Below are 23379 nucleotides of genomic sequence, written 5' to 3'. Positions count from 1 at the left end.
AGCCACCGTGGAGGCTGGACGCTACCCTCAGATGACTGCAGGGTCGTGCAGCACAGCAGACGACTTCCCAGAGCTGCTGCACTCAAGTAAGGACTTCTGTGTCTGTCAGTCAAACGAATTTGTAATTCAGAAATTGATTTTTTTCAGGCAGACAGTGACAGTGAAGGCATTTGGTTATAATCAGTTCCCAAATGAGTGTAACTGTGGAGTTTGATGGGAGTTTCTGTTTGGATGATTCTTCTCCGTCTTTCGCCTTCATGATATCTTTTGTGGATTTTTGAATCCCACAACATTTTCACAGGATTCTGTTCTCCAGAAACGTTTTGTGGCTCATCTGAGGAACTTTATGGTCCAGTTTTCCTGCAGAACAAAATCCTGGGAAAATAGACAGAGATGATGGAGAATCTGAGACTGGAAATGTTTAAATGTGAATTTATTTGTTACTTTCAACACATTCATGAAGGAAATTTCAGTTTCTGTAACATTTAAAACTCTTATTTTATTCCAGATTACATCAAATCCTTAATTTTTGTGTTTTTAGTTCTTAAATATTATTATTGTGAAAATAATAATTTTCCGTTTCTTCTCCTCAGATTTATTTAGGTATAAAAATCTGCCTTTTTCTAAAAATTCCTCTTTTCTAAATCTCGGTTATTTGGTAGCTAGTCATCTGTCAGGGAATTTCAAAATAATGGCACAGTTTATGTCAGACAAGCCCGCCTCAGTGCTGCGATGGCAGGAGGCCTGAGGAATGATAATGCAGGCGATCCGTGCCATCAGGTGACCTTTGGAGCAACAAGCTGCTCTGTTTTCAGAAATGTTCCACCGAATGTGACCCGAAGAAGCAATGTCATCAATAAAATGTGTTGTTAAAAATTACTGCAACATTTAAAGCAAATGTTTAAAAATCAGCTTCTGAATTGTAAACAGAAAAGTTCCTCTGAATCTTTTCTTCCTTCTCTTTAGACCATCTTCCAGACCTGCAGCATCTAAACTCTCCACCATGGTTGTCCCAAAGCCACCAAATAAGAAACAGTCTGAAAGTGGAAAAGACTCAAGCTTGTCCTTCATGAATCTCTCTGATACTATAAAACATTTAAATTATGATAAAAGTTCTTCATCGACCGACGCGGTCATCCTGTTCGAGCCTGGGGAATCGGATCCTCTGCTCTCCAACCGAGCCTCGACGGGAAAGGATGCGGGCCGTCCAGCAGAACCCCTGTGCTCTATGGTGCTGCAGATCCTGGTGCCGTTTCTGCTGGCCGGGCTCGGGACGGTTTCTGCTGGGATGCTGCTCGATGTGGTTCAGGTGAAGAAACGGGTGTGGAGAGGGAGGGAGGATTGTGGTGGATGTCAGCTGGTTTAAGAAAACATCCAGGTGGTTGAAAAAAAGAGGGAAACTGAGTGTAAATTGTTGCCCCACCTCCAGGGGGAGCTGCAGACAAGACCGAGAACCATTTAGTGGTTTAATCCTTCGACAGTGATGTTTAATCACAAAATCTTTAACAAACTGTAATTTTTCAGTGATTAACAAGATCAACGTCATTCCAGTAGATTCTGAAGGAGAAAAGTTGTTGTGTTCTGTGGCAGAGCTGGGACGTGTTCCTGGACGTCACCGAGCTCTTCATCCTGATTCCTGCGGTTTTGGGCATGAAGGGGAACCTGGAGATGACTCTGGCTTCGAGGCTCTCCACCGCGGTGAGATGACGTCTTTGCACAACTTCAGTTCACAGCCTAACTTCACCGTTTGGAGAAAACTATTGACTGTATGTGAGAATTGGACCGTCATCCAGAGAAAACGGTTTACTTCCAGCTCCAACCAGATGAAGTCGTCACTTTTTGACGTTCTGCCGGTTCGTAATATCGAGGGTACGCCACACTCAGGATGCGGTGCTGGATGCGGTAAACCTAACCTCAACCCACTACTGGTTTGCGTCCAGTACAGTATTTTGGTTCATGACTGGTCCTGCATCTAGTACCGGTATTGGGTCCAGTAGCACATCTGCAGTACCGTGCAGTATAGTACCAGAGACGCTGCCATACGTGGTTATTGGATGTGCACTCATCCTCGGGGCATGTCCAGTACCAGTACTCTAACCATAGCCCGGTACTGCATCTGCGGTACTGGGCGTGAACTGGACGTGGGGCCAGTACCAGTACCCTTACCATAACCCGGTACTGGTTTTCCTCCGGACCGTGTCAAGTTCACGTCTGGTACCGTGTCTGGGACCGGTATGCATTTCACGGCCTGTACCGCATCTGCGGTACTCTGTAACCCGGTACTGGTTCGCGTTGTTGTGGAAAAATGTTGAATCCAATGGAAGAGCAGACACATCTTAAAATTAACACAAGTGTTTAATAACAACATCAGAAAAATACACGCGGTGCACAGAGGCGCGTAGGGAAGGCTCTGTCATAGAGTGTTCCGACAAACTGACAAGACCTAAGCCTTTTATAGGACTGGTCAAACCTTCTCCAAACAATGCTGCATATCAGATGTCCTGACCCCCTTGGTTGTTAATTATCTCAGAGGCATCTGCTTCCTGCATTAGTCTCGGGATCAACATGTTATTTATGCCTTTACACCCCTGGAGGATGTAATTTAAGGGGAATGTTTACATTCAATCTAGCTTGAATCTAGCAGGAGAATGCTCTTTGACATCTGTTCCTAAGCCTGAAAAAGGTCATCTGCAGGTTACAGCTTTGGGTCACACTCTCTAAGTTGGAATTTTAACGAGAAGCAGACTGTATTAGGTATCTGAGAAAATGGAATTAGAATTGAACCAAAAATATTCTCTTACAGCGTCTGGTACTGTGTCAAGTTCAGGCAAGATAGTGCGTCTGGTACTGGTATCAGGTCAGGTTCCGCATCTGTGATACTGGGCGTGAACAGAATGCAGTGCCAGTACCAGTACCTAAACTATAACCCGGTACTAGTACGGGTTGTGGTTAGGGTACTGGTACTGGTATTGGACGCATCCCGAGGACCAGCTGCTCACCCTGTAACCATACCATGGTACTGGTTTGCGTATGGTACCACCTCCGGTTCACATCCTGTACTCCAGATGTGGTACCGGACCCGATATCGGTATCAGACACAGTACCGATCATGAACCGTAACACGGTACCAGACGCGGATCGGTACAGTTAAGTTTATGGTACCTGTACCGGGTTTGGGTACCGGTGCGCTATGCGGGACTGGACCAGTTCTGGTTTGTAGCCCAGAGGTAGAGATTTAATGGGAACAGCCAGTACGTCAAAAAACGACGACTAAAGGACAACCAAGTCCGAGTAAGTCTGAGAAACGTTTATAGGACTGAGAGTGGGAGAATCTGTCAATCAAACATTGGAGGTGGGAAAGCAGGCTCCGCCCACTTTTACTGAGCTATCTGATCGATTAGTTTATAACTTGAATAACTTGCGATAAAGAAAAAAAATCTTTAATAAAAAATTAGAATTAGAAAGAACGTGTTAAGAAGAATGCATCAGAGCTAGAATGGTTATTTTGACAAAATCACAGAGTGATAACTATCTATTTCTATATAGAAGTCTATGGGACTTTGGCTTCTTGGAACCAGTACTTCCTGTTTGGAACAAGAAAGGTGTTAATTTCCTCCCCTTGCAGACCGTCTTCTCTCAAAAGATCCTGAGGATTTACATCTTTTTAGAGAAAATAAAAATCCTTCTCAATAAAGCAAGTATCCAGGCATGAGCACTTGGGAGAACCGTGTTCCTTTAGAGGGGGGTCAAAGCAAACTGGATGTGACATAAAAAGTGATTTGGGAGCATCTCACACATTCCAGAAGAGCAGCACCAGTTTCTGTTGTTTTGCAGATACATCTGCTGGAGCCTCTCCTGATAGACGAGAGCCTTTGTTCAATGACACCCCCACACACCCCCTCACCCAGGTATGGTCCCTCATAGACTTAATGATGTGGGAAAACAGCAGGATGTTCCTTTTAGGTGATTGTGTCTCGCATGCTTCATTCCAGTCAGGCGTTGAATATTTTACGACAGAAGTCTCTCGAGAATGGGACAACCATTCTGCTGGGTGAGGAAATAAACACCTTTACAACGTCAGTTTGGCCACAGGAAATGCTTACTTCTTCTTTTGTTTCCTTTGATGGCAGCTTACTCCCCAAGGTGAGAGGAGACGGCACCAATATCTGAGACTTTACTATCTCCATTAACACAAAGAGCTCATGAGCTGCTCTCTTCAGACGATCATTTCTCCTCTTTCCTGTAAACCAGAAAAAAACAATCAAAGAGGGAGAATGAGACTCAAAGCCATTGTTGATATTTTCATTGTAATTCTAACAATATACGATTCTACATGTTGCATTCAGGGGACATTCTTCTGTTTTTTGGAGCTGTAATCCAGTCGGGGGAAACTTTCTGTTGTTGAAGAAAACATAAATTTGTGTGATCATCTTGTTATCATCTGTTTAAACCAGGGGTCGGTAACCTTTAACAGTAAAAGAGCCATTTGTATTTGTTTTCTACTGGTCAAAACCTAGAGCCGAGCCACATAGATTTACTTTAGCCCTTAAGAAATTTGGATTTGCATTCATTACCATATTTTTTAAAATATTACTTATGTCTATTTCATGGCACAAACAAAAGCAAAAATATGAAAATAAATCAGCATCTCTCAAAATGTGATTTTTATTTTATTTTTTTATTTTAACTTTTACCTTAGGAGATGATAAATTATCGAAAAAGCTAGCTTGTTGCTTAAATACTAGCTAAACTCCAAAATAGCCTTAAATTCCTCAGTTCAATAAATTAGTTAAAACATTTCGCCTGTTGCTAAAATAGAAGATAAACTCCAAATTAACCTTAAAAGCCCTACTAAATAATAAATTAGCCAAAAATGTTAGCTTGTAGCTAAAATACTAGCTGAACTCCAAAATAGCCTAAAATTTATCAGTACAACAAATTAGTCAAAAACATTAGCATGTTGCTAAAATAGAAGATAAACTCCAAATTAACCTTAAAAGCCCTACTAAATAATAAATTAGCCAAAAATGTTAGCTTGTAGCTAAAATACTAGCTGAACTCCAAAATAGCCTAAAATTTATCAGTATAATAAATTAGTCAAAAACATTAGCATGTTGCTAAAATAGAAGCTAAACTCTAAATTAGCCTAAAAAAACAGCAGTTTATCCCAAATTAGCCAAAAATGTTAGCATGTCGCTTAAATAGAAGCTAAACTCCAAACTAACCTAAAAAACCTTGATAAAAAATTAGCCAAAAGCGTAGCCAGAGAGCCATCTTGGAGAGATAAAAGAGCCACACCTGGCTCTGGAGCCGCAGGTTGCAGACCCCTGGTTTAAACGGATGTGCGTCTATCAGCAACATGTGATGTGAGGATCTTTTCAACTCCTGATCGGAAGATTGCTGGTTCGATTCCCGCCTTAACCGCCCGTGTGTTGAAGTGTTCTTGAGCAAGACACTGAACCCCACAGTGCCTCTGGTGAAAGGTTGGTGCCAGTGTTTGGCAGCGGCGTTGCCACCAGTGTGTGAAGTGTGTGAATGGATCTGTGACTGTTAAGCCCCTTGAGTCTTTGAGGAAGGTAGAAAACCTCTACACAAGTATTTACCATCAGAAATGTTCGCCTGATTTGAAGGTTTTGATGCTGCAGTGCCGTCCCTATGACCCACCAAGGGGCATTCTCCACTGTATTTTTGGCTGCAGTCAATATCACCAGCGTGTAGGCCAGGGGTCTCTGAAGTCCTCGAGGGCCGGCCTCCTGCTGGTTTTCCAAACATCCTGCCTTATCTTGGAAAACATCTAGGATTCCAGCCCTCGAGGCCTGACTTTGGACACCCCTGAGGTAGACGTCCCCACTCATGACAAGAACACCCTCGCACACTCGGATCCACGTCTCTTTGTTCCTGCATCCAGCCAAATATTTGCACCAACATGGATGGATCGGGTAGCTGTTACAGATCAGGTAGCAGCAATGTCTCTTTAGTCATATGGTAAAAGTCCCACCTACTTCCTGACGCGTTCACGGTGACATAAATTTTATGAAAAATTTTTGGTCACGCAGATTCACACGCATGCGTGTGCACGTCACATGCACACGCAATGGTGGGGGTTATATACTGCTTTGGTTTTTTAATGCAGGTGGCAGAAACCCAGTGGGGATAGCCTCCACACCTGAATGATTCCTTGATGCATTTTTGTTCTTTGTCTCAAAATCAGCTCCTTTATTTAGGGTTCAAGCAATTAACCCCCAGTTTATGTTCCAGTGGATGAAGAGAGTCAAAGACAAAACACCCAGACACGAACAGAGCAACGTCGTAAAAGAAGTTCAGTCCAGTGAGGCGTGTACAGATCATTGACTGTATAACAGTGGACAAAGTGAGGTGTAAGAACGGTTATTCTGACCAATAGATGGACTTAGTAACAATTGTTTATTTCTCTATAGAGGTCTTTGGGATTTTGTCTTCTTGGAACCAGCAGGTTGAGGTGTCCGTTACTTCTACAGTCAATGGTACAGACTCACGCATATGAGAAACCAAACAACCACCCTACAAACGCATCGCTCAGCATCTGAGCTTCAGCAGGACGGGATCCAGTGCTCCTTTGAGGGTCACCCTTTTTGGATGGTAACAGACCACAGAGGATCGTTGGTTTGAATGAATGAATGAATGAATGCCTTTATTGTCATTGTAGATGCTACAATGAAATTTAGGTACAGCTCACACCGTTGTGGACAAAGAAATATACAACACACAAACAGGAAAAAGTAATAAAATACAAAATAAATAGAAGGAAGACACCTAACTATACAGATATGTGCAAATAAAAACAGGTATGTGCAAACGAGCTGAGTATCAAAAGTAAAGTGACGAGAGACAGAACGGATGTGCAACAGTTGCATATGCATTGAGAAAGGAATCAAAGAGGCTATTCATATCAAAATGGAGCAGGCCTCACTCCACAGGGGGGTGCATTACCATCACTGATTTCCTTACAATGCAGCTCTTTCCATACGACCCACTATTCTAATGACTCCCAGAGAACCTCTCCCTGGTGATTACAATGACTGAAGGTGTGAAGAACCAGATGAACTGAACTCCGTCCATTAGAACTGATAACATTTCTTGGATCAGAAGAGAAATGTCTTCAAGAAAAGAAAGAAATTCAGTAAATTTTGGAAAGAAACACTCCACCACACAAAATCTGTCAAAGGTTTTGAACGTTGGGGGCCAAAAGGCTCCGCCTACTTTTATTCAGATTGATTAGTTTATGCCTTAAACTACAGAAAAAATAAACAAAAAAAAAATATCAAGATTTTTAAAAGGTATCCAGACCAACAGAATGACTGAGGAACAGTGTTTATTTCTCTATAGAAGTCTATTGGATGTTGTACTTCTTGTTTGGAACACCAAGGGGAGGAGTCACTCGGTCCAGTTCTCATGTACAGTCAAAGGTGGAAACACAAACTCCTACATGTAAAAATGAAAGCACGTCCCGATCCTGTTCAACAGGACACCAGGGTAGTTCTATCTGTCTGTGAGATGCTGACAGTGATCCTGTAAAGGTGTCTTCTCAAAAAGTTGGATAAAGACTTAAAAGCTTAAAACCACAGAGGTGAAAAAAATTCACTTAACCCTAGAGCAGCACTATTGCCGGGTGATTTTCACCTAAGCAAAGTATTTACCTGATTTTCAAGATGTTGTATTTCTCTGATTGTCATGGGTCTCCAGGTAAAGTCTCACATGTCCCAGGAATGGGTGGACAAAGGCCAAGTCTCCAGTATCATTATTTTATTTGAGGACATTTTTGTTCTCAATTTCCCTTTTTGTTTTTTTTTATTTATGTGGAATTCTCATAGGATCTTAGGATCTACCTATGTATTTATTTGTCATTTTGTTACATAAACCACAGTTCAAAATGAAAGAAAACTACTCTAATTTATCACTTTTAAACGTGACAGTCTAACTTTTTATAGTAAAAGTGTTCAAGGGTTAATTTTTTTTATTTGTTTTCAAAATGCAGGTTAAATCCAGAAAACTGAAGTCTCTGAATCACAACATACTTGGTATAGACAAAAAAAAAAACGTGTTTCTTGAATGTAAACTGAACTGCGGGGGAGGGGGGTCATCTGAGTCTCTGAAAAGCTTTTAAGGAGGAATGAAGGAGATGTTAATCCTTCCTTTTCCTCAGCTCTGTTTTTCTCACAAAGAATGATGGTTTGCAGAAGGTCAGACCTTTTGGGAACAGCAGTGACCTTTTGACCCCTCACTCGCCCACTCACAAACTTGCTGAAACTGCTCTTTGTTTGTTTGGTAGATTTAAATCAACCATATGTTTTTAATTGTCAAGATTAGTTGTAGTTCATTGTAGTAGCAGATCATTACAACTGTCAAACACGACGGCGGGACCATTATCATGTGGTTTTGGTTCAGTGTACAGTCCACCAGCAGCTTCACAGAATCCAGAACTTCCTCCAAGAATTTAAGCAAAGCTGGAATAAAAAGAAATTAAGAAAAAAAATCCTGGAGACATTTGTGAGAATGTTGTTGCTTTCAGGTAAATGCAGGAAAAATGGAAACTTCCAAGGAGAAGTGGGAGCTGATCCTTGGAAACCTGGCACTAAAACAGGTACATTGTTGAATTTAAGTGAAGAACATTTTGTTTATGTGCTAACAGTGAAAAGATGTTCTGTCGTCTGTTTACCAGCTTCAAGCGACTCTTCTGGGCCTCTTAGCTTCGTTCCTGGCGATTCTCCTGGGCTGGATGGCAGAAGGAGAGTTGTCCCTCAAACACGTTGTGTTGCTGTGCTCCACCAGTGTCTCGACAGCTTTCGTGGCCTCGCTGCTCCAAGGTAACGTAGGGAATCACTGACATGTAGGGTTGGGCACTGAAATTCTGCTCCAAGTAGGATCCCTTATGATTTACGCGGTTCTACCAAAACCGAAAGAAGCAGCTGCAAAAAGTCTGTTTGTCTTTGGAAATGTCAATCACTTCCACTCTGTTCAGTACGTTGAAGTTCTAACCAACCCTTCTGGCTCCTGCGACAGTGGGTGAGCTCAAATAAGACCGGTGACTGGGCGTGCACCACTCAAATGCCTGGCTGTATTTCACAGAAGTTTGATAGGTCGCTGCATCACATCAACCAATCAGGAACTCAGCTGTGGGCACATGATGTTTTCAGTGACCTGATCAGCGGGCAAAATACTAATTCTCTGGCTGCAGCCAGCCTCCCAGACTTCAGCGGAGCTCACAAAACACGCCGGCAGACAGACAGCCGCTGCGGGGAGCGGGAGCAGCCTGCTCGGGTCTCCCGAACTGTGTTTGTTTTCTGTATTTTCGTCGAGACAATAATAAGTAAAAGATCCATTAATTTCCACTACCTCTCGGGTTAATGTGGGACGGCTTTCAAACTCAGTCACAGAGACACAGAAACACAGTAGAAGCGGCTGTCATCCAGACACGCTCCCCGAGTGAGATAAAATCTTTGAAGGATTTCATTTTTTTCTAGATTTTTGTAGAACTCGTCACAATAAATAAACCAACATTATCCGTCTCTTTCATTCATTGGAAGTGTGACATACACAGACGGTCACTAGCAGCTGCGGCGTCTAGCTCAGGATCAAATTTTTGACATGTGGCGAGCAGCGAATTCGGGGCAAAAGAGAGGCGGGCCACTGGTTTGCGGCCCGCAGGTTGGGGAGCTCTGATTTAAAACAATTTTTTTAACGCAGAGGTCTTAACCGTGCGTCAATGTGAGGGATGTAATGATTCAGTTAAGCCACGATTCGATTCTGAATAGAAGAAGATTCTCCTCCCTGCCGTTACCTGTGTGAACGCGCTGCTCCAGTGTGGATACCACCTGCTGAGCGCACATTCAGAAACCTGTTGAGGCATTCTCCTGGACAGTTGGTTGATGAAGAAAAGAGCAAAGCAAAAATAGGTCAAATTACCCTTTAAATAAAGGATTGGATCAATGTTGCACAGACCTCTGGGAGGTGAAAGCATCACTGCAGTGACCACAACATGTCTTCAAACACAGGGGTTTATATGCAGAACTGGGTGTTCCCTGGTCACACAAAGAAACACCTGGTCAAACAACTGGTCACACGACAACCGTCCCCAGGTCATAGGCAGATAACACAAAAATGTTATGAGGTCATGCTTGAACTGTATCCTGTCTGACCGGTGGTCTCTATTTATTTCTCCTTTAGGTCTATCTGGTGTAGTCTCCCAGTAAAGCTGTCAGTAGTCATCCAGCAGTGTTAGGTTTAAACAACCTGAAACATTTCTCTGAAAGGAAGACAAGAGAGGGTCAGTTCTTAAATCAGATTTTACTTGCACAAGGAGAACAGACAGAGAATGTTGAAACCAGTCTCCACCCGCTCTGAAGATCTTGGTCCAGGTTTTCCATTTTTATAACCTATCAGGGGCGGTCTTAGTTATATTTACATTTGCTGCTCTAAAGGTGTGGAAGGAAAAACAGCCTCAAACTGGTTCTACTATCATTAATGTCTTGGTTCAATGCAATAGGTCGGCGGCAGCCTCTTCGAGTATCTGTAATATGTCAGCCTCTAGACAGCCTTCAGCTTAGGATGACTGCAACCTTCCAGATACCAGCTGAGCACGACCTCAAATGAGCAGAAAGAGAAATGTCTCAATGGTTCCTCCCGGTGATTATTCTTATTGCTCGTTTCTATATTATAAATATCGATTTTACTGATTTCTTTTTCCATTTTGTCCCCTAATTTCTATGCAAAATATCAGATATGAAGCAGTCAGTGAATTATGCATGATTTTTTACTGCACTCTTACCTATGAGGAGTTCTTGGTTCAACTCCCATCAGGGCGTTTGGGAGATCTGAAGCAGGTTTATAGAGATCCTGTGGCATCGTTCAGCTCTCAGAATTCTTCTTCAAGGCTGTCGCAACATCCCACATCTCAACTTTTATGAGTGTTCAGTCTAATAACTGGACCAACAAATGTTATAAATGACAGATAACCAGCCAACAAGTTTAGCAGAACCTCAGATGGTAGAGTTTGAAGAAAAAAGAGATGTTTAAAACTTTAAATGAGCAGTTTCTGCTACATGTAACGATGACTTGTTGTTTTACATGTTTCCTACATTAAAACTGTGTGTTTTGTGCTCTTCCAGGTGTCATCATGGTCGGAGTGATCATTGGCTGCAAGAGGATGAACATCAACCCGGACAATGTGGCCACACCCATGGCTGCCAGCTTCGGGGACCTCATCACGCTGTCCTTACTGGCCTGTTTCAGTCACTGGTTCTACTCCTTCATGGGTGAGACATCAGTGAAGCAGGTTTTCATGGACCTGCAGTTTTGCCAGTAGATGGCGGCTGTTCTCAGCGTCCAGATGTTTCACAGGTTTAAGTGATGAATGAAGCTCCTATCTCTGTTTCAGACTTCTACTCGTACGTGTTGTACCTGGTCAACCTGTCTTTCATCTGTCTGATCCCAGTCTGGGTGTCCGTCTCCTCCAAACACCCGGCCAGTCTCATCCTGCTGCGGACGGGCTGGGAGCCCATTGTTACGGCCATGGTCATCAGCAGGTGACCTTCCCATCACAAACCTCTAGAAAGGCATAAAATCAAGTGATTTAAGACTGATGTGTCAAAGTCATCTGGCTTTCTGGGTAATTCTATCCGGCCCTCCAGATCATTTTATCTTATTGTTATTAATGGCTTAATGAAAAATTAAGCAGAGCGCTCTTACTAGCATTATTTTTAAGACCATTACTGGAACAGACATTTAAAAGCTCTTGCAAACCGGAGCTGCTGGGACTAAAAACAACTATATCATCTGCATACATCAAATGATTTACTTTAGAACTACCAATCATACATCCGGTATTGCATGCATTCAATTCGTTTGACAGATCGTTGACATAGAGATTGAAGAGAACTGGGGACGGTATGCCCCCCCCCGCCTCACCCCATTAACCACACCAAAGGACCGGGAAACACTTGGCCCCCATCAGACCTGCATTTTCTGATGAGTGTACCAGTGTACACAGACAAATTGTCATGTCTGTACTTATGGACAATTTCTTTTAAAGCATAAATACAAAAGGTGTGTAGCTTTAAAACCAAACTGGTTATCACCATAGCAAATAAATATTTTAAAATATCTAGTAAAATCATTGCTAAAACTTTAGAAAGCACACTGGCTAATGCTACTGGTCTGTAATTGTTCATTCAATCAAGCTTCCCAGTCTTGCGTTTTATAACAGGAACTAGCAGCACAGACAACATAGAATCAGGTAGTGGTGACATAATGCTTTCGCCAATGCTCTGCAATATCATCTGCTCCTGAGATTCCTTCAATAGTACCTGGTGATGTTTTGCAGTTATTAGTAGCTCACACCTCCTTCCAAAAATCAATAGCATTATTGTTTAATAGTTTCTTAGCCATAGAATTTGCCCTTATTGCCTGCTCGTTCTTTCAAACAAAGCGAAGAGCATACTTATACCGACCATTTGTCATTTTTTTGTGCTCAAACACCAGCCCTTGTCTGGGTTTTCCAGCCACCACCCATTGTTTAAATGCCTCAGTATGATAATCAGTCACATGATCATTCCATCCTGGCTTAACTTTTCGTTTCCTATGTTTAAAACTATGGTACTTCTCGCTATCCTTAAGCAGGGAGTTTATCATTTCACTGTACACGGCGCAAAGTTTCTCCCCGTGCTTATCATTGCTGGAATTAAATAAAATAGCATCCCAACGAAGATTTGTGTTACTCAGTGACCCGTCAGTACGAGCAAAATAGCGTTTACTGAGGAGGATGTCCTCCTCAGTAACGGCGGTCCAATCTAACTTATCCATCCTTATAATTTAGTTTACAGAGGAATTTTGGGCTAGGAGTATAGCTAGTAATTAAGCAACGAGCTAACTTTTTCGCTAATTTGGCTTCTACTAAAGGTAAAAGGTAAACATTTTTTAAAAAATCCCATTTTGAGAAATGCTAGTTTCTTTTCATATTTTTGCTTTTTTTGCCAAAAAAATCGACATAATTCACATTTATTTATTTAATAATAAAAAAAAATAAAAAAACAAAAAAAGAAGGTCATGAATGCAAATCCAAATTTCTTAATGGCTAAAGTAAGACTGTGCGGCTCCTCTTAGGTTTTGATCGGAATAAAAAAGCCAAATGGCTCTTTTACTGTAAAAGGTTGCCGACTCCTGCTCTAGTTTCATTGGCATCAGGGGCTTACCTGGTGTCTGTGAAGGTGTTTCCAATAAGGGAAATCAGATGGAAGAAAAGATAGATAATCTTGGGTGTGTCAACCAAGAACAGAGGCTAAATACAAACGTAATATTTTTCCCCTTTATCTACCCGAAGGTGGATGTGGAATTCCTATAGAACTTCCCTCTAAGGTGTATCTATATACTTTTCATTTGATATTTTTACCCGTGATGGATTATTGTTTTTCCCATAATATGGGATGATGCGGCCACAAGTGTGTCAGATACATCTTCAATCGAGGTGGTGAAAAAGTCTTCTTCTGAAGCAAAGATGTGTTGCTTATATCCTCTTCTGCGCCATCGCGATGCTGCTTCCTGTTGCTGAGGTTCGCTTTTTTCTTCGTGTGGTTTTGCAGAGGCATGAGCAGAACATCCTATTTTCTTGGATATGTTATGCAATGTTTGTACTTAGAAGCAGAAAAATCAAGTTTGATGACACATAATGACTTAACACACAAAGGGACCCCATAGGCGGGGTCTCGGGGTTCCAACAATAACACGATAACGATATATATCACGATATACGACAAAGTATATTTTCACCTATTCTCTGAAAAAAATGTAATATGTTACTTTTCTGACTATTTTAAGTAACAGATAATGGAATAGTCACAATTAAGAAGCAAACATTTCAGTGCAGCAAAATAAATCAAATGAGAACAGATGTGGCTGATAGACAGCAGCTTTCACATTTGTTTTAGAAATCAAAGGTATACAAACGGAATTGTAAAAAAAATACTTTTTATGAAAATATTTTGAAAGTGCACCGAATTTTCATGTTTCTGAGTAGAAAAACACATTTTTGCTCAAGATTCTGCTAGAATTACGTCAATTGTTGAAAGTTATTATAACCAAAACAATATAAACACTGGAGTGGAAGCTCCGATGTTAAAGCTATGTTTTTTCTTTCAGAACTTAAGTCAGTGAGTAGAAGTTCTGTCTCGCTAGTTTTATTTTGAAAACAGGAAGCTTCACCGACATTTTATTTCAAAGATTTGTTTACTTCCGGTGAAAGTTGTGCAGCACATTCAGCTTTTAAATTCGGTATTTTAGAGCAATAAATATTTTATGACACTCTACTATATTTATATGATCACGAATCAGAGTTCATGGACGTCGTGAATTTTCTGACTCGAATTTTTTGGAGCAGATCGCGAGAATCCGAGTATTTGAATACTTTTTACAATCCTGTTTCACAGTTTGCTTTATCCCTTATAGTTTTATAATCTCATATGTTCATTTTTTCTGACTTTCCTTGAGTGATAGAAGGTTTGTCGTGTTAGCATCGGTGCAGGAATAGCCTCCTAGCGTGTTTACATACTGCTGTATTCTGTTCAACGTGTTACGAGGCAGCTGAGGCGTTCGGATCCACGTGCAACTTTTATTAAGAAAAGACTTGAGTACATGTGGTTCTGGGTGCTGATCGTGAATGACTGCGGGATCAGAAAGGAGTGAGGAAACACAGTGAGGAGTGGAACGAGGGCAGGTTAAATAATGAGGGACTGATGGGATAAATGAAAACAGGTGAGGGAAGCTCCAGGTGAGTGCTGGGGTGAAGTGAGGGGAGAGCTCCCTCTGGTGGCAGGAGGAGGGGAGCTCCAGGCCTATCCTGACACAACGAGGGACATCTTGAATCCAAAATGCAACCAAATCACAGACCCCTCTTGCTGAAAGTTCGTCTTATTGGGCCGACTCAGCCATCCTAGCGACAGAGGCCCTCGATTGTTTCCCTTCTACGGGTCCAGGCTGAAGCCCAACTGAGGGAGCAGGTCCGCCCCCTGTATTTCCACCGTTGTAGGACACAGTATCCATAGAACAGTCAGGATTTAATTAGATGGTCGCTCCAGCAGAGGGGTGCCCATTCGTGGTCCTTGAGAGCTACCACCCTACCCGTTTTCCAGATCTTGCATTGCTTGCTGCTGATAACCTGGGCCAGGTGTGTTCATTCAATCAGAATGTGAGGACATCTGACTGAGCTAATCAGCAGCTAGCAGGGCTTGGACATCTGGATAACAGGCAGGGTGGTAGCTCTCGAGGAATGGGCAGCCCTGCTCCAGCACGTTTACCCGTCGGTCCATGTCAGCAGTGACAGAACGCAGACTGTCACTAACATCGGCTTGAAGCTCCATGACATGCCTCATAGCGTAAACTCCAGCCTGCACTCTCTCCAGTGCCCCCAGCAGACTAGAGACGTTTAAATTACAGGTTTCATGTTGCAGCAGACGCGCCTTGATGTGCAGTATCCGCCATCTTACTACTTAGGAGAGTTACACACTTATTTTTAACTTTTAGAATTTCGACAGCATGTATTTTATGGAGAGTAAAATATTGAAAGTTATTTAATGTTTAAGTTGATTTATTCTGGAATAATATTCCCGCCTTTTTATTATAATTATGTTAAAAAGTAGTTTTAATTTTTTTGAAAATTGCCATTATGCTAGCTTTTTGGAGAATTTTAGCATTTACTAAGATTTTTTAGGTTATTTTGAAGTTTAGCTAATATTTCAGCTACATGCTAGCTGTTTTGGCTAATTTAGGCTTTTTTACATTTTTTAGACTATCTTGAAGTTGTTGAGCTGCCGCCTGTATTGACGTTTTAGCTCCTGTCTTTGTTATTTATTTACGGGTGAGAATCCCGTAAGAGGACCGCTCCTTTAATATTTCTTCATGGAGAGGGTGCCGTGAGCTAACCGCTCGCATATTTATCAACGAGTGAGAAAACTCGTGCATTGGCCTACTGCCATTTACTAATTATTACCCTTAGAAACCTGGGGCTTACCTGATGTCGGTGAAGGTGTCTCCTATGTCAGAGGTCAGATGGAAGAAAAGAGAAAAAGTCTTGGGAATGTCAACCCATTTATTTAGGAAAAAAGGCTAAATACAACCCCCCCAGCTTTATCCACCCGTGGGCAGATGTGGAGTACCTATAAACTTCTCATTTGGGTTTTCTTTTTTATTATTTAATATATTTTCTCCCGATGATACGGGCTCGAGAAAAGCTGTGAGAGATCCACCTCTGTCGAAGTGGTGAAGGGAAGTCGACCGTGTGTCAAGCAGCGGTTATATTTCTTTTTTTGCACTATTGCGGTGCCACTTCCTGAAGGTAAAGGTTGTTTTTTTGGTTCTTCGAGTGGTTTTCAGAGGCGTAAGCGGCACGTCCTGCCTTCAAGGAGAGGTCAAGTGGTTTTTCGAGGCTGCAGGTTGAACATCCTGTCTTCTCGAAAATGAAATACAAGACTTATACTTAGAGGCAGAAACTTGAGCAGAAAACAAGTTTGAAATTACATAATCACATATATATAATCATTTATCTCACCTATGGTCATTTATCACACTTAATACACAAAAAGACTCTATAGGCAGGATCTTGGGTTTGAACAAACTTTAACTATTTTTCAGCTACATGTTAGCTGTTTTGACTAACCTAAGTTTTTTTTTTTGTTTTTTAGGCTAATTTTAGCTATTACTTTAGCTGGCTATAGCGATTTTAGCTATCAATATCAGCATCTTCAGTGGCCACATTCAGCTTACAGCGTTCTCAGTAGCATTATCGCAGATAACGCTATATATCTAGTTCATAATTATGTTAAAAGTTACGATTTTAAAGTTTTAAAAATGTAGTTTTAGAGTGTTCAATAAATGTTCATCCTGTTAAGGTGTGTTTTGGATTTTGGCCCATTGTGCGATTGAGTTTGATACTCCTGTTTTAGGGTTATCACAACTATTATCTGTTAAATAAAAAAATCATTCATTTAGAGACATTCTGACTTTCCTCAATGTTCACTGGTTTATTGGTGGATCCTAAGGATCCCTTAACATTATTATGATTGAAGAACATTTACATTTTTTCTAAATATTTGAAAAGAAAATGAACTTTTTGAATCATTTTGTTGTGTTTTCTAGTCCATTGATCTCTCAGTGTTTTGTGGATTTTGTGTTTTTTGTTCTAGTATGGGAGGACTCATTCTGGACAAAACTGTGTCCAATCAGAATTTGTCAGGAGTCCTACTTTACGCTCCGGTCATCAACGGTGAGTTGGTTTTCTGGTGTTTCTATATTTTACAGCTATTTTGATCAAACAAAAATAAAAATTATTGTCAGTCTCTGAAGCTTGAGTCAAATTATCCCAACTGAATGACAAAAAAGACATTTTGTACCAATGCTGCACTCACAGTTGAGCCGGTTTAAAGGAGATGTGGACGTTCTTGATCAGCATTTGGTTTGTAGTTTAACAAAGTTGAGCTTCAACATTTTGACAAATGTGTGATCACCATGTACCAAAAAATTTAATCTAGGTCAGTAAGCACAACAAAAATTTAGATTCAAGGGTTATTAGGCAGATTTTCTATTTTTGAACAAACTGAAGTATTTTAGGTTCCCCCTTAAGGTTAAAAAAATAAAAGGATCTCTGAATTAGCTCTAATATAACTTTGATTTGCTAGATTTATGCATTTCTGGCAGATATGCACCACAAACTGAAAAATAAAATGATGTTTACTCATGTTTTCTTAGATTTGCTGCATTGAGATGATCCTATGTGACACAGGAAATCTTTTATTTTGAAAGGAAGATAAAAGAGCCTTTGTCAAAAGTTATAAACTATTTCATATTTTGAAAAAAAGGCTATTTTTTATTTATGTCTTTATTCTAAAAATTATAGTTTGTTTATTTGTTTCATACCAAGAACCGAAACATAAATACAAATCAGTATCTTATTTCTCTAAAGCAGTGATCAGTTTTATTCATTTTTATTCATGTGTCTTTCTTTTTTTGGAATCTTTCCAAAACTTTCAGACAAAGTAAAAACAATGATCTTTCCTTGTTTCCCACCACAATAGTAATGAGAATTCTGGCTCTTCTCAGAGATTCAGTTCTTTTGCATTGGCTCACTGTAAACAGTGGATTTTTCAGCTACCAAACAGCTTTTTAGGTTGTTTTTTTGCTTTATTTAATTTACTATCAACTAAAATGTAGGATTACGGACAAAATCCATAACTAATGTAAACATGTTGTTTTAATTTGTATGAAGTGTCTATTATGTATTTGCTGTTATTTATCCCTTCCAGATAAAATGTACAAAATAAATGAAAAAAGAACTATTAACAATTCCGTTTATAACTCTATATATTTTAAGCTTTTTTCCCTTCAACACACATTTGAAGTGAACAACACAAAACTCAGCAACAAAAACCCAAAATACAAATTAAAGTGCGAAAAGCCAATAAAGACTTTTATTCACAATAACATTAAGAAAGACAAAAGAGTTTCAGCTTTGAGGATATAATCTGGTTTATTCGCAGTGATGATCTGCTCTTTAGAGAAGATTCTCTCAGTTTTTAGGGGTTGGTTGGTTTTGGTGGTTTTGGTTTTCTCCCCAGCAACAGCAAAGGTAAAGGGGCGGGGACCACATCAAAGTGGCCCAATCACACACAGGTTGACATTTCCTGTTTTTCAGTATAATTTTTTTACACAAACTTGCAGGAGTTGTCAGGAATGCTTCCATGAGCGGAGGAGGAGTCCTTCACAACCAGGAGCATCCATTGGTGGTTCCACCAGCGCACAGGGACACAGGAGGGCTCATGAAGGCAGAATTACACCCGTGGAGTTTGATTTATACTCGTGGGAGACTTTGGGGGGAAATTTAATGCCATAAAAAAACTACAAAAAGCAACACTTGCATATTCCACATCCTGTCAAAGTTAGAGAGGTTAACCGTCTGACAGGCACGCGTGTGACCTTTGTGTCTCGTCTCTCCTTAAGAGGAAGAGGTTGCATAACAACATGTCTGTGGCTTCTAAAAGAGGAATTGCAAGATGTCTGTTGGAGAAGTGAGGCTTTCTGTACGTAAATGTCTCATAAACACAAGCAGCTTCATTGAGGTCAGGGGTCACCAACCCTTTTGAACCTAAGGGTACTGGGTCATACGAAGGGCTACCATTTTGAAATAACAAATTTTGCTTAGTTATAGTTAGTTACACATTATTAAAAATTGATAATGATACTCCTCTATGTGAAGACACTGATTTTTCAACGTAATTATCAACAATAACAACAAGCTCGGAAACCAATATCAATATTAAGAACTTTATTAATCTCAGTAATTGTTACTTTTTCAGATGATCTCTTACATCACTACATTTCATGGAAAAATATCCCATTTTTACTATTTTGTTCAATGTTTATCAATAATTTAATGCTAAAGAAAAATCCACTCACACATTTTTAAACAAAACTCGTCACATTTTGAACTAATGACCAAACCTGCAACATTTTTAACAAAATGAATGATCTTTGAACTGGAGTAGGTCAGAGGTCACCTGAAGTTATCTAAAGTTCATGCATCATGAACTTATTTTTTCATTTTTAAATCTATGTAAATGTGAGTATTATAAAAAAAAAGCAACAGAATAAAATTGAATTTTAGATGCAGCTCACAAGTGAGTTGTGCTATTTTTGGAAGAGACCTGAGGGCACCTTGTGTGGTCCTTGAGGGCACCCGCGGGCACCAGGTTGGTGACCCCTGATTTAGAGGTTACATTTGAGCAGATGTTCAGTCAAAGGTTACATATGAACAGCCAAGTTGAACCAAATGCTAATTAAAAATATTTCTATCACACTGGCGCCTCTGTAGAGCCCTCCAAAACTGTAGGAGCCATGAATCTAACTGTTGTCTATGTAGCGAATGAATATTGTTTTTTGATCATAGTATTGTTTGTGGTTATACTGAGCAGGTGGTGGATCACATGTTAGCAGACATTTTTTCATGTGACCATAACTCACCTGATGATTTTATACATATAAGTTAGTGACGAGAGAATGAGCTGGGTTGCCACATTTTTTTTACCGCTTTTTTGACACTTTTTGGCCATTTATTTGCTTTTTTTTTTTTGCTTACAATAAGCCAGAGTCATCTTAAGTTGATTTAATTACATTTTTTGTTGTTAATAAAAGGTTCAAAGCGTGACCTAATTCAAGTCCCTTTGTTTAGCACGTCACACAATAACCAAATCTCTCAGCATCTTTCAATTTTTTCGTTATAATCACTACAAAAACATATAAACTCAAGCTACTCGCTCAATATCATCAGTGTTTTCCATGATGTGGCAATTAATTCATTCCAGAACAACTTTGGCGGTTGTTCCACAGCAGGGGCGTCACGGCTATGAGCAGGAAATTTGATAGGCGTCAAAAGAAAGGCGGCAGACGGATATTTGACGCGCCAGTGTGAATGCACAATGGAACTAGTTCAAGTTCATGGTTCTGAATTACTCCATCACTTCTTTAATTCATTAAATAATTTTGTTTAGTTAAAGTCTGTTTTTCAGAAATTAAATTTGTAGGATTTTTTGTTTGCGTCAGGGCCGGCCCTGGGCATAGGCGAGCTAGGCGGTCGCCTAGGGAACCATCTGCTGGAGGGGGTGCCAAATTGCAATTATTTATTTATTTATTTTACAGTTTGACACACCACTCATGTTGTGTAAAATGTAAAAACAATGTAATAATTAAAAACATAGATAAAATAACTCAAAAGTTTGAGATATTTAATAATTTAGTCTGGTGCATCACCTCTCCTTGCCTGTCGAAGCTTGGTGGAGGAGGAAGAGCGTGCAGTGTTATCTGTAAGTGCTTCTTTAAAACTTTAAGGATGAAGAAGCAGCAAAACAAGCCCTCAGGGAAAGCGTTATGGTCAAAAAACAAAAGAAGAGGTGGAAAAAACAGACTCAAAGCTGAGGTTTGTCTGTTTTATTTACATTCAATCTCTTGGAAATTCATCCCCTGCATTTCGGTAAAAAAATAATATTGTTTTTTCGCTGGAAAAGACCAATTTAAAGGGTAACCAAACCGTAAATCAACTTTTTTTGGCTGTTGACCTCTATAAATGTGGCTTTAAAAGGGCTGTCCTTGCCGAATGTTCTACAATTTAAAATAAACTTGTTTAATTCCTTAAAATATGGTTTGAAACCGTCGATGTGCGGCCCCCTACAGGCTGAAACGAGGTATTACAGTTGAATGTTGGGATTGGTCAATTGGTGTAAGTCCCTGAAGTTTCACATCATCAAGCTCTGAGCTCATGTATAAAAGCCCCGCCCATCTTAGAACACATGACATACTTGAGAGTTGAAGCTCACCATGCTCATAATAAAAAGATCCTTTATTTACCTCAAGCTGAACTCACTGTCAGTGTCAATCACATATCCAGACCACACCTCCTCCACTTAGGCTGCCACCCCAAGCCCCGCCCTCTTTTTTGCATTTTTCAAGAGAATGAGGTGAGAGTGAAGCTGTTTTAAGGAGCACTTTATTCAACAGACTGTGGTTGAAAGATTTACTGGTCAATTTACTGGTCCAAGATAGCGAGAGGAATCCTCCTGTTGAGTCTGAAGAACAGAGGAAGTAGACGGAGGTCAGATGCTCTCCTGCAGCTGCAGCTCCTTCACAAAAACAAGCTCAGATAAGCAACAAAAACAGTCTCAAATTCCCAGGAATGAACCCAGAGAGGAACGATTGTCTTCCAGTGACCTTGTCGTTCTCTCAGAAGCTTGTTTGGAAAACCTCTTCTCCTCTCTCCAGGTGTCGGGGGAAACCTCGTCTCCATACAATCAAGTCGCATTTCGACGAATTTGCACCTGAACTTCCCCCCCGGGGAGCTCCCTGAGGAGCGCCGAGGCTGCTTCAACCCGTGCCGCATCTTCTTTGGTCCAGGTACGACTCTAAACATCAAAGCAGCCAAAGATCGGACGTGATGGCGCCATAATCTGTGTGTGAACTTCCCGCAGGAGCAAACCACCAATCAGCTCGGGTCCTGCTTCTCCTGGTGCTCCCTGGTCAGCTGCTCTTCTTGTTCACGATTTACCTGATGAAAGGAGGCCTGGCTGTCCCCAGTCTCCTCCTCACCCTCTTCTACTTGTCTGCAGCGCTCCTTCAGGTGAGGCCTCCACGCCGCGAGGGTCCATCTGTCTCCGCCCAGCTGTAACTCTGTCTCCGCCCCTCTCAGGTCTTCCTGCTGCTGTGTCTGGCCGACTGCATGGTCCACCGTCTGTGGCGGCGGGGAAAAGACCCCGACTCCTACGCCATACCGTACCTCACAGCCCTGGGCGACCTTCTGGGCACCGCTCTCACCTCCCTTGCCGTCTTCCTGCTGTGGTGCATAGGCGACGCAGGCGGCCTGTAGAGTTAGGAAAGCTAAAGGCATGAAGAAAGAGAGTCCAGAATCTGACTTCTGCTGCTGCAGGAACAAAAACAGACAGCATCCAAACCCCCAGACAGGACTGAACCCAGAAGAAGTAAACGCTCCTACGGTCCTGCTTATGTGGTTCATTCCACGTTCTGCTTAACCCTCGATGTGAAGATCTGAACATCTATATCCCTCTGGTAACCCTCAGCTCTGCAAGAAAACGTCCAGTAGGAGCGTTAGCCTCATGGGTTAAACTTCTTAAAGACTTTTGACTCCTGCGAGACGGAATTTGAAGTTCAGGCCAACGATCCAGAACCAGAAGCAGAATCCTCATGAGAGGAAACGTCCTCAAAGTGTGATGGACTTTCAAAAGTTTCATGTTTTTATCAAAAGCCTCGTTTTATCCCAGCACTTTTCTGTGTCTTTTTAATTTTTGTTTAACTTTCAAACAACAGATAAATAAACAACAAAAGCAAAAAAACCCAAAAACATGTTTTCCAGTGAATAAATGAATGCTTGTTTGTTGGCACATTTCTCTGCTACGTTCATCAGTGATGGCTCCTTATGACAACTTTGATTTGATTTGCAACCTTAAAACTTGATGTTGTAAAGGATTAAAAAAGGAGATTTTCTTGATTGTTTGTGAGTTCAAGGATTCTTTATCGTCAGTTCACCCTGAGGAGAAATTTAATTTGTAACTCGGGTCGCAGGCCGGACAATTACAGAACAAATAATGTCAAAATGTTAACGTGGTCACAAAAATTCTTGAAGTTTTCTGGGAAATTGTTGCTACGGTTACGCCTTTGTGTGACGAGGAGAAGACGAGATTTTTTACAGTCTGTCTAATTCAGGGGTGTCAAACTCAAATGCAAAAGGGGCCAAAATCCAAAAGGTCGCAGGCCGAACTGACTAAACATTTATTGAACACTTTAAAACAAATTTTTAAA

The 23379-nt window shown here is 40.9% G+C and overlaps 1 protein-coding gene and 1 long non-coding RNA gene across 2 annotated transcripts; one reads left to right on the top strand and one right to left on the bottom strand.

Annotated features, from left to right (window-relative positions):
* Positions 1-719: 719 nt before the first annotated feature.
* slc41a2a (solute carrier family 41 member 2a) lies at positions 720-23066 on the top strand. The gene is made up of 10 exons (XM_024281356.2): positions 720-1309; positions 1591-1698; positions 8549-8620; positions 8699-8843; positions 11145-11291; positions 11414-11561; positions 17208-17287; positions 21829-21960; positions 22035-22183; positions 22253-23066. The coding sequence occupies exons 1-10, from the start codon at positions 1004-1006 to the stop codon at positions 22427-22429; spliced, it is 1464 nt and encodes a 487-aa protein (XP_024137124.1). The 5' UTR covers positions 720-1003; the 3' UTR covers positions 22430-23066.
* Positions 21540-21912, bottom strand: LOC118598903. The gene is made up of 2 exons (XR_004948135.1): positions 21778-21912; positions 21540-21689 (listed from the first exon to the last, which is right to left on the bottom strand). It is a non-coding gene; the product is annotated as an uncharacterized LOC118598903 (long non-coding RNA).
* Positions 23067-23379: the final 313 nt, after the last annotated feature.

Source organism: Oryzias melastigma, linkage group LG6, assembly GCF_002922805.2.
Source record: "Oryzias melastigma strain HK-1 linkage group LG6, ASM292280v2, whole genome shotgun sequence".
NCBI classification, from domain to species: domain Eukaryota; kingdom Metazoa; phylum Chordata; class Actinopteri; order Beloniformes; family Adrianichthyidae; genus Oryzias; species Oryzias melastigma.
This window is presented reverse-complemented; position numbering and strand designations above follow the sequence as displayed.

What these genes read in the sequence shown, in the direction of transcription:
- slc41a2a (XM_024281356.2), top strand. Translation starts at nt 1,004, where the DNA reads ATGGTTGTCCCAAAGCCACCAAATAAGAAACAGTCTGAAAGTGGAAAA. An exon ending in CGTGGCCTCGCTGCTCCAAG is followed by an intron (nt 8,844 to 11,144) that starts GTAACGTAGGGA and finishes GTGCTCTTCCAG; the next exon opens with GTGTCATCATGGTCGGAGTG. An exon ending in TGTCTGCAGCGCTCCTTCAG is followed by an intron (nt 22,184 to 22,252) that starts GTGAGGCCTCCA and finishes CGCCCCTCTCAG; the next exon opens with GTCTTCCTGCTGCTGTGTCT.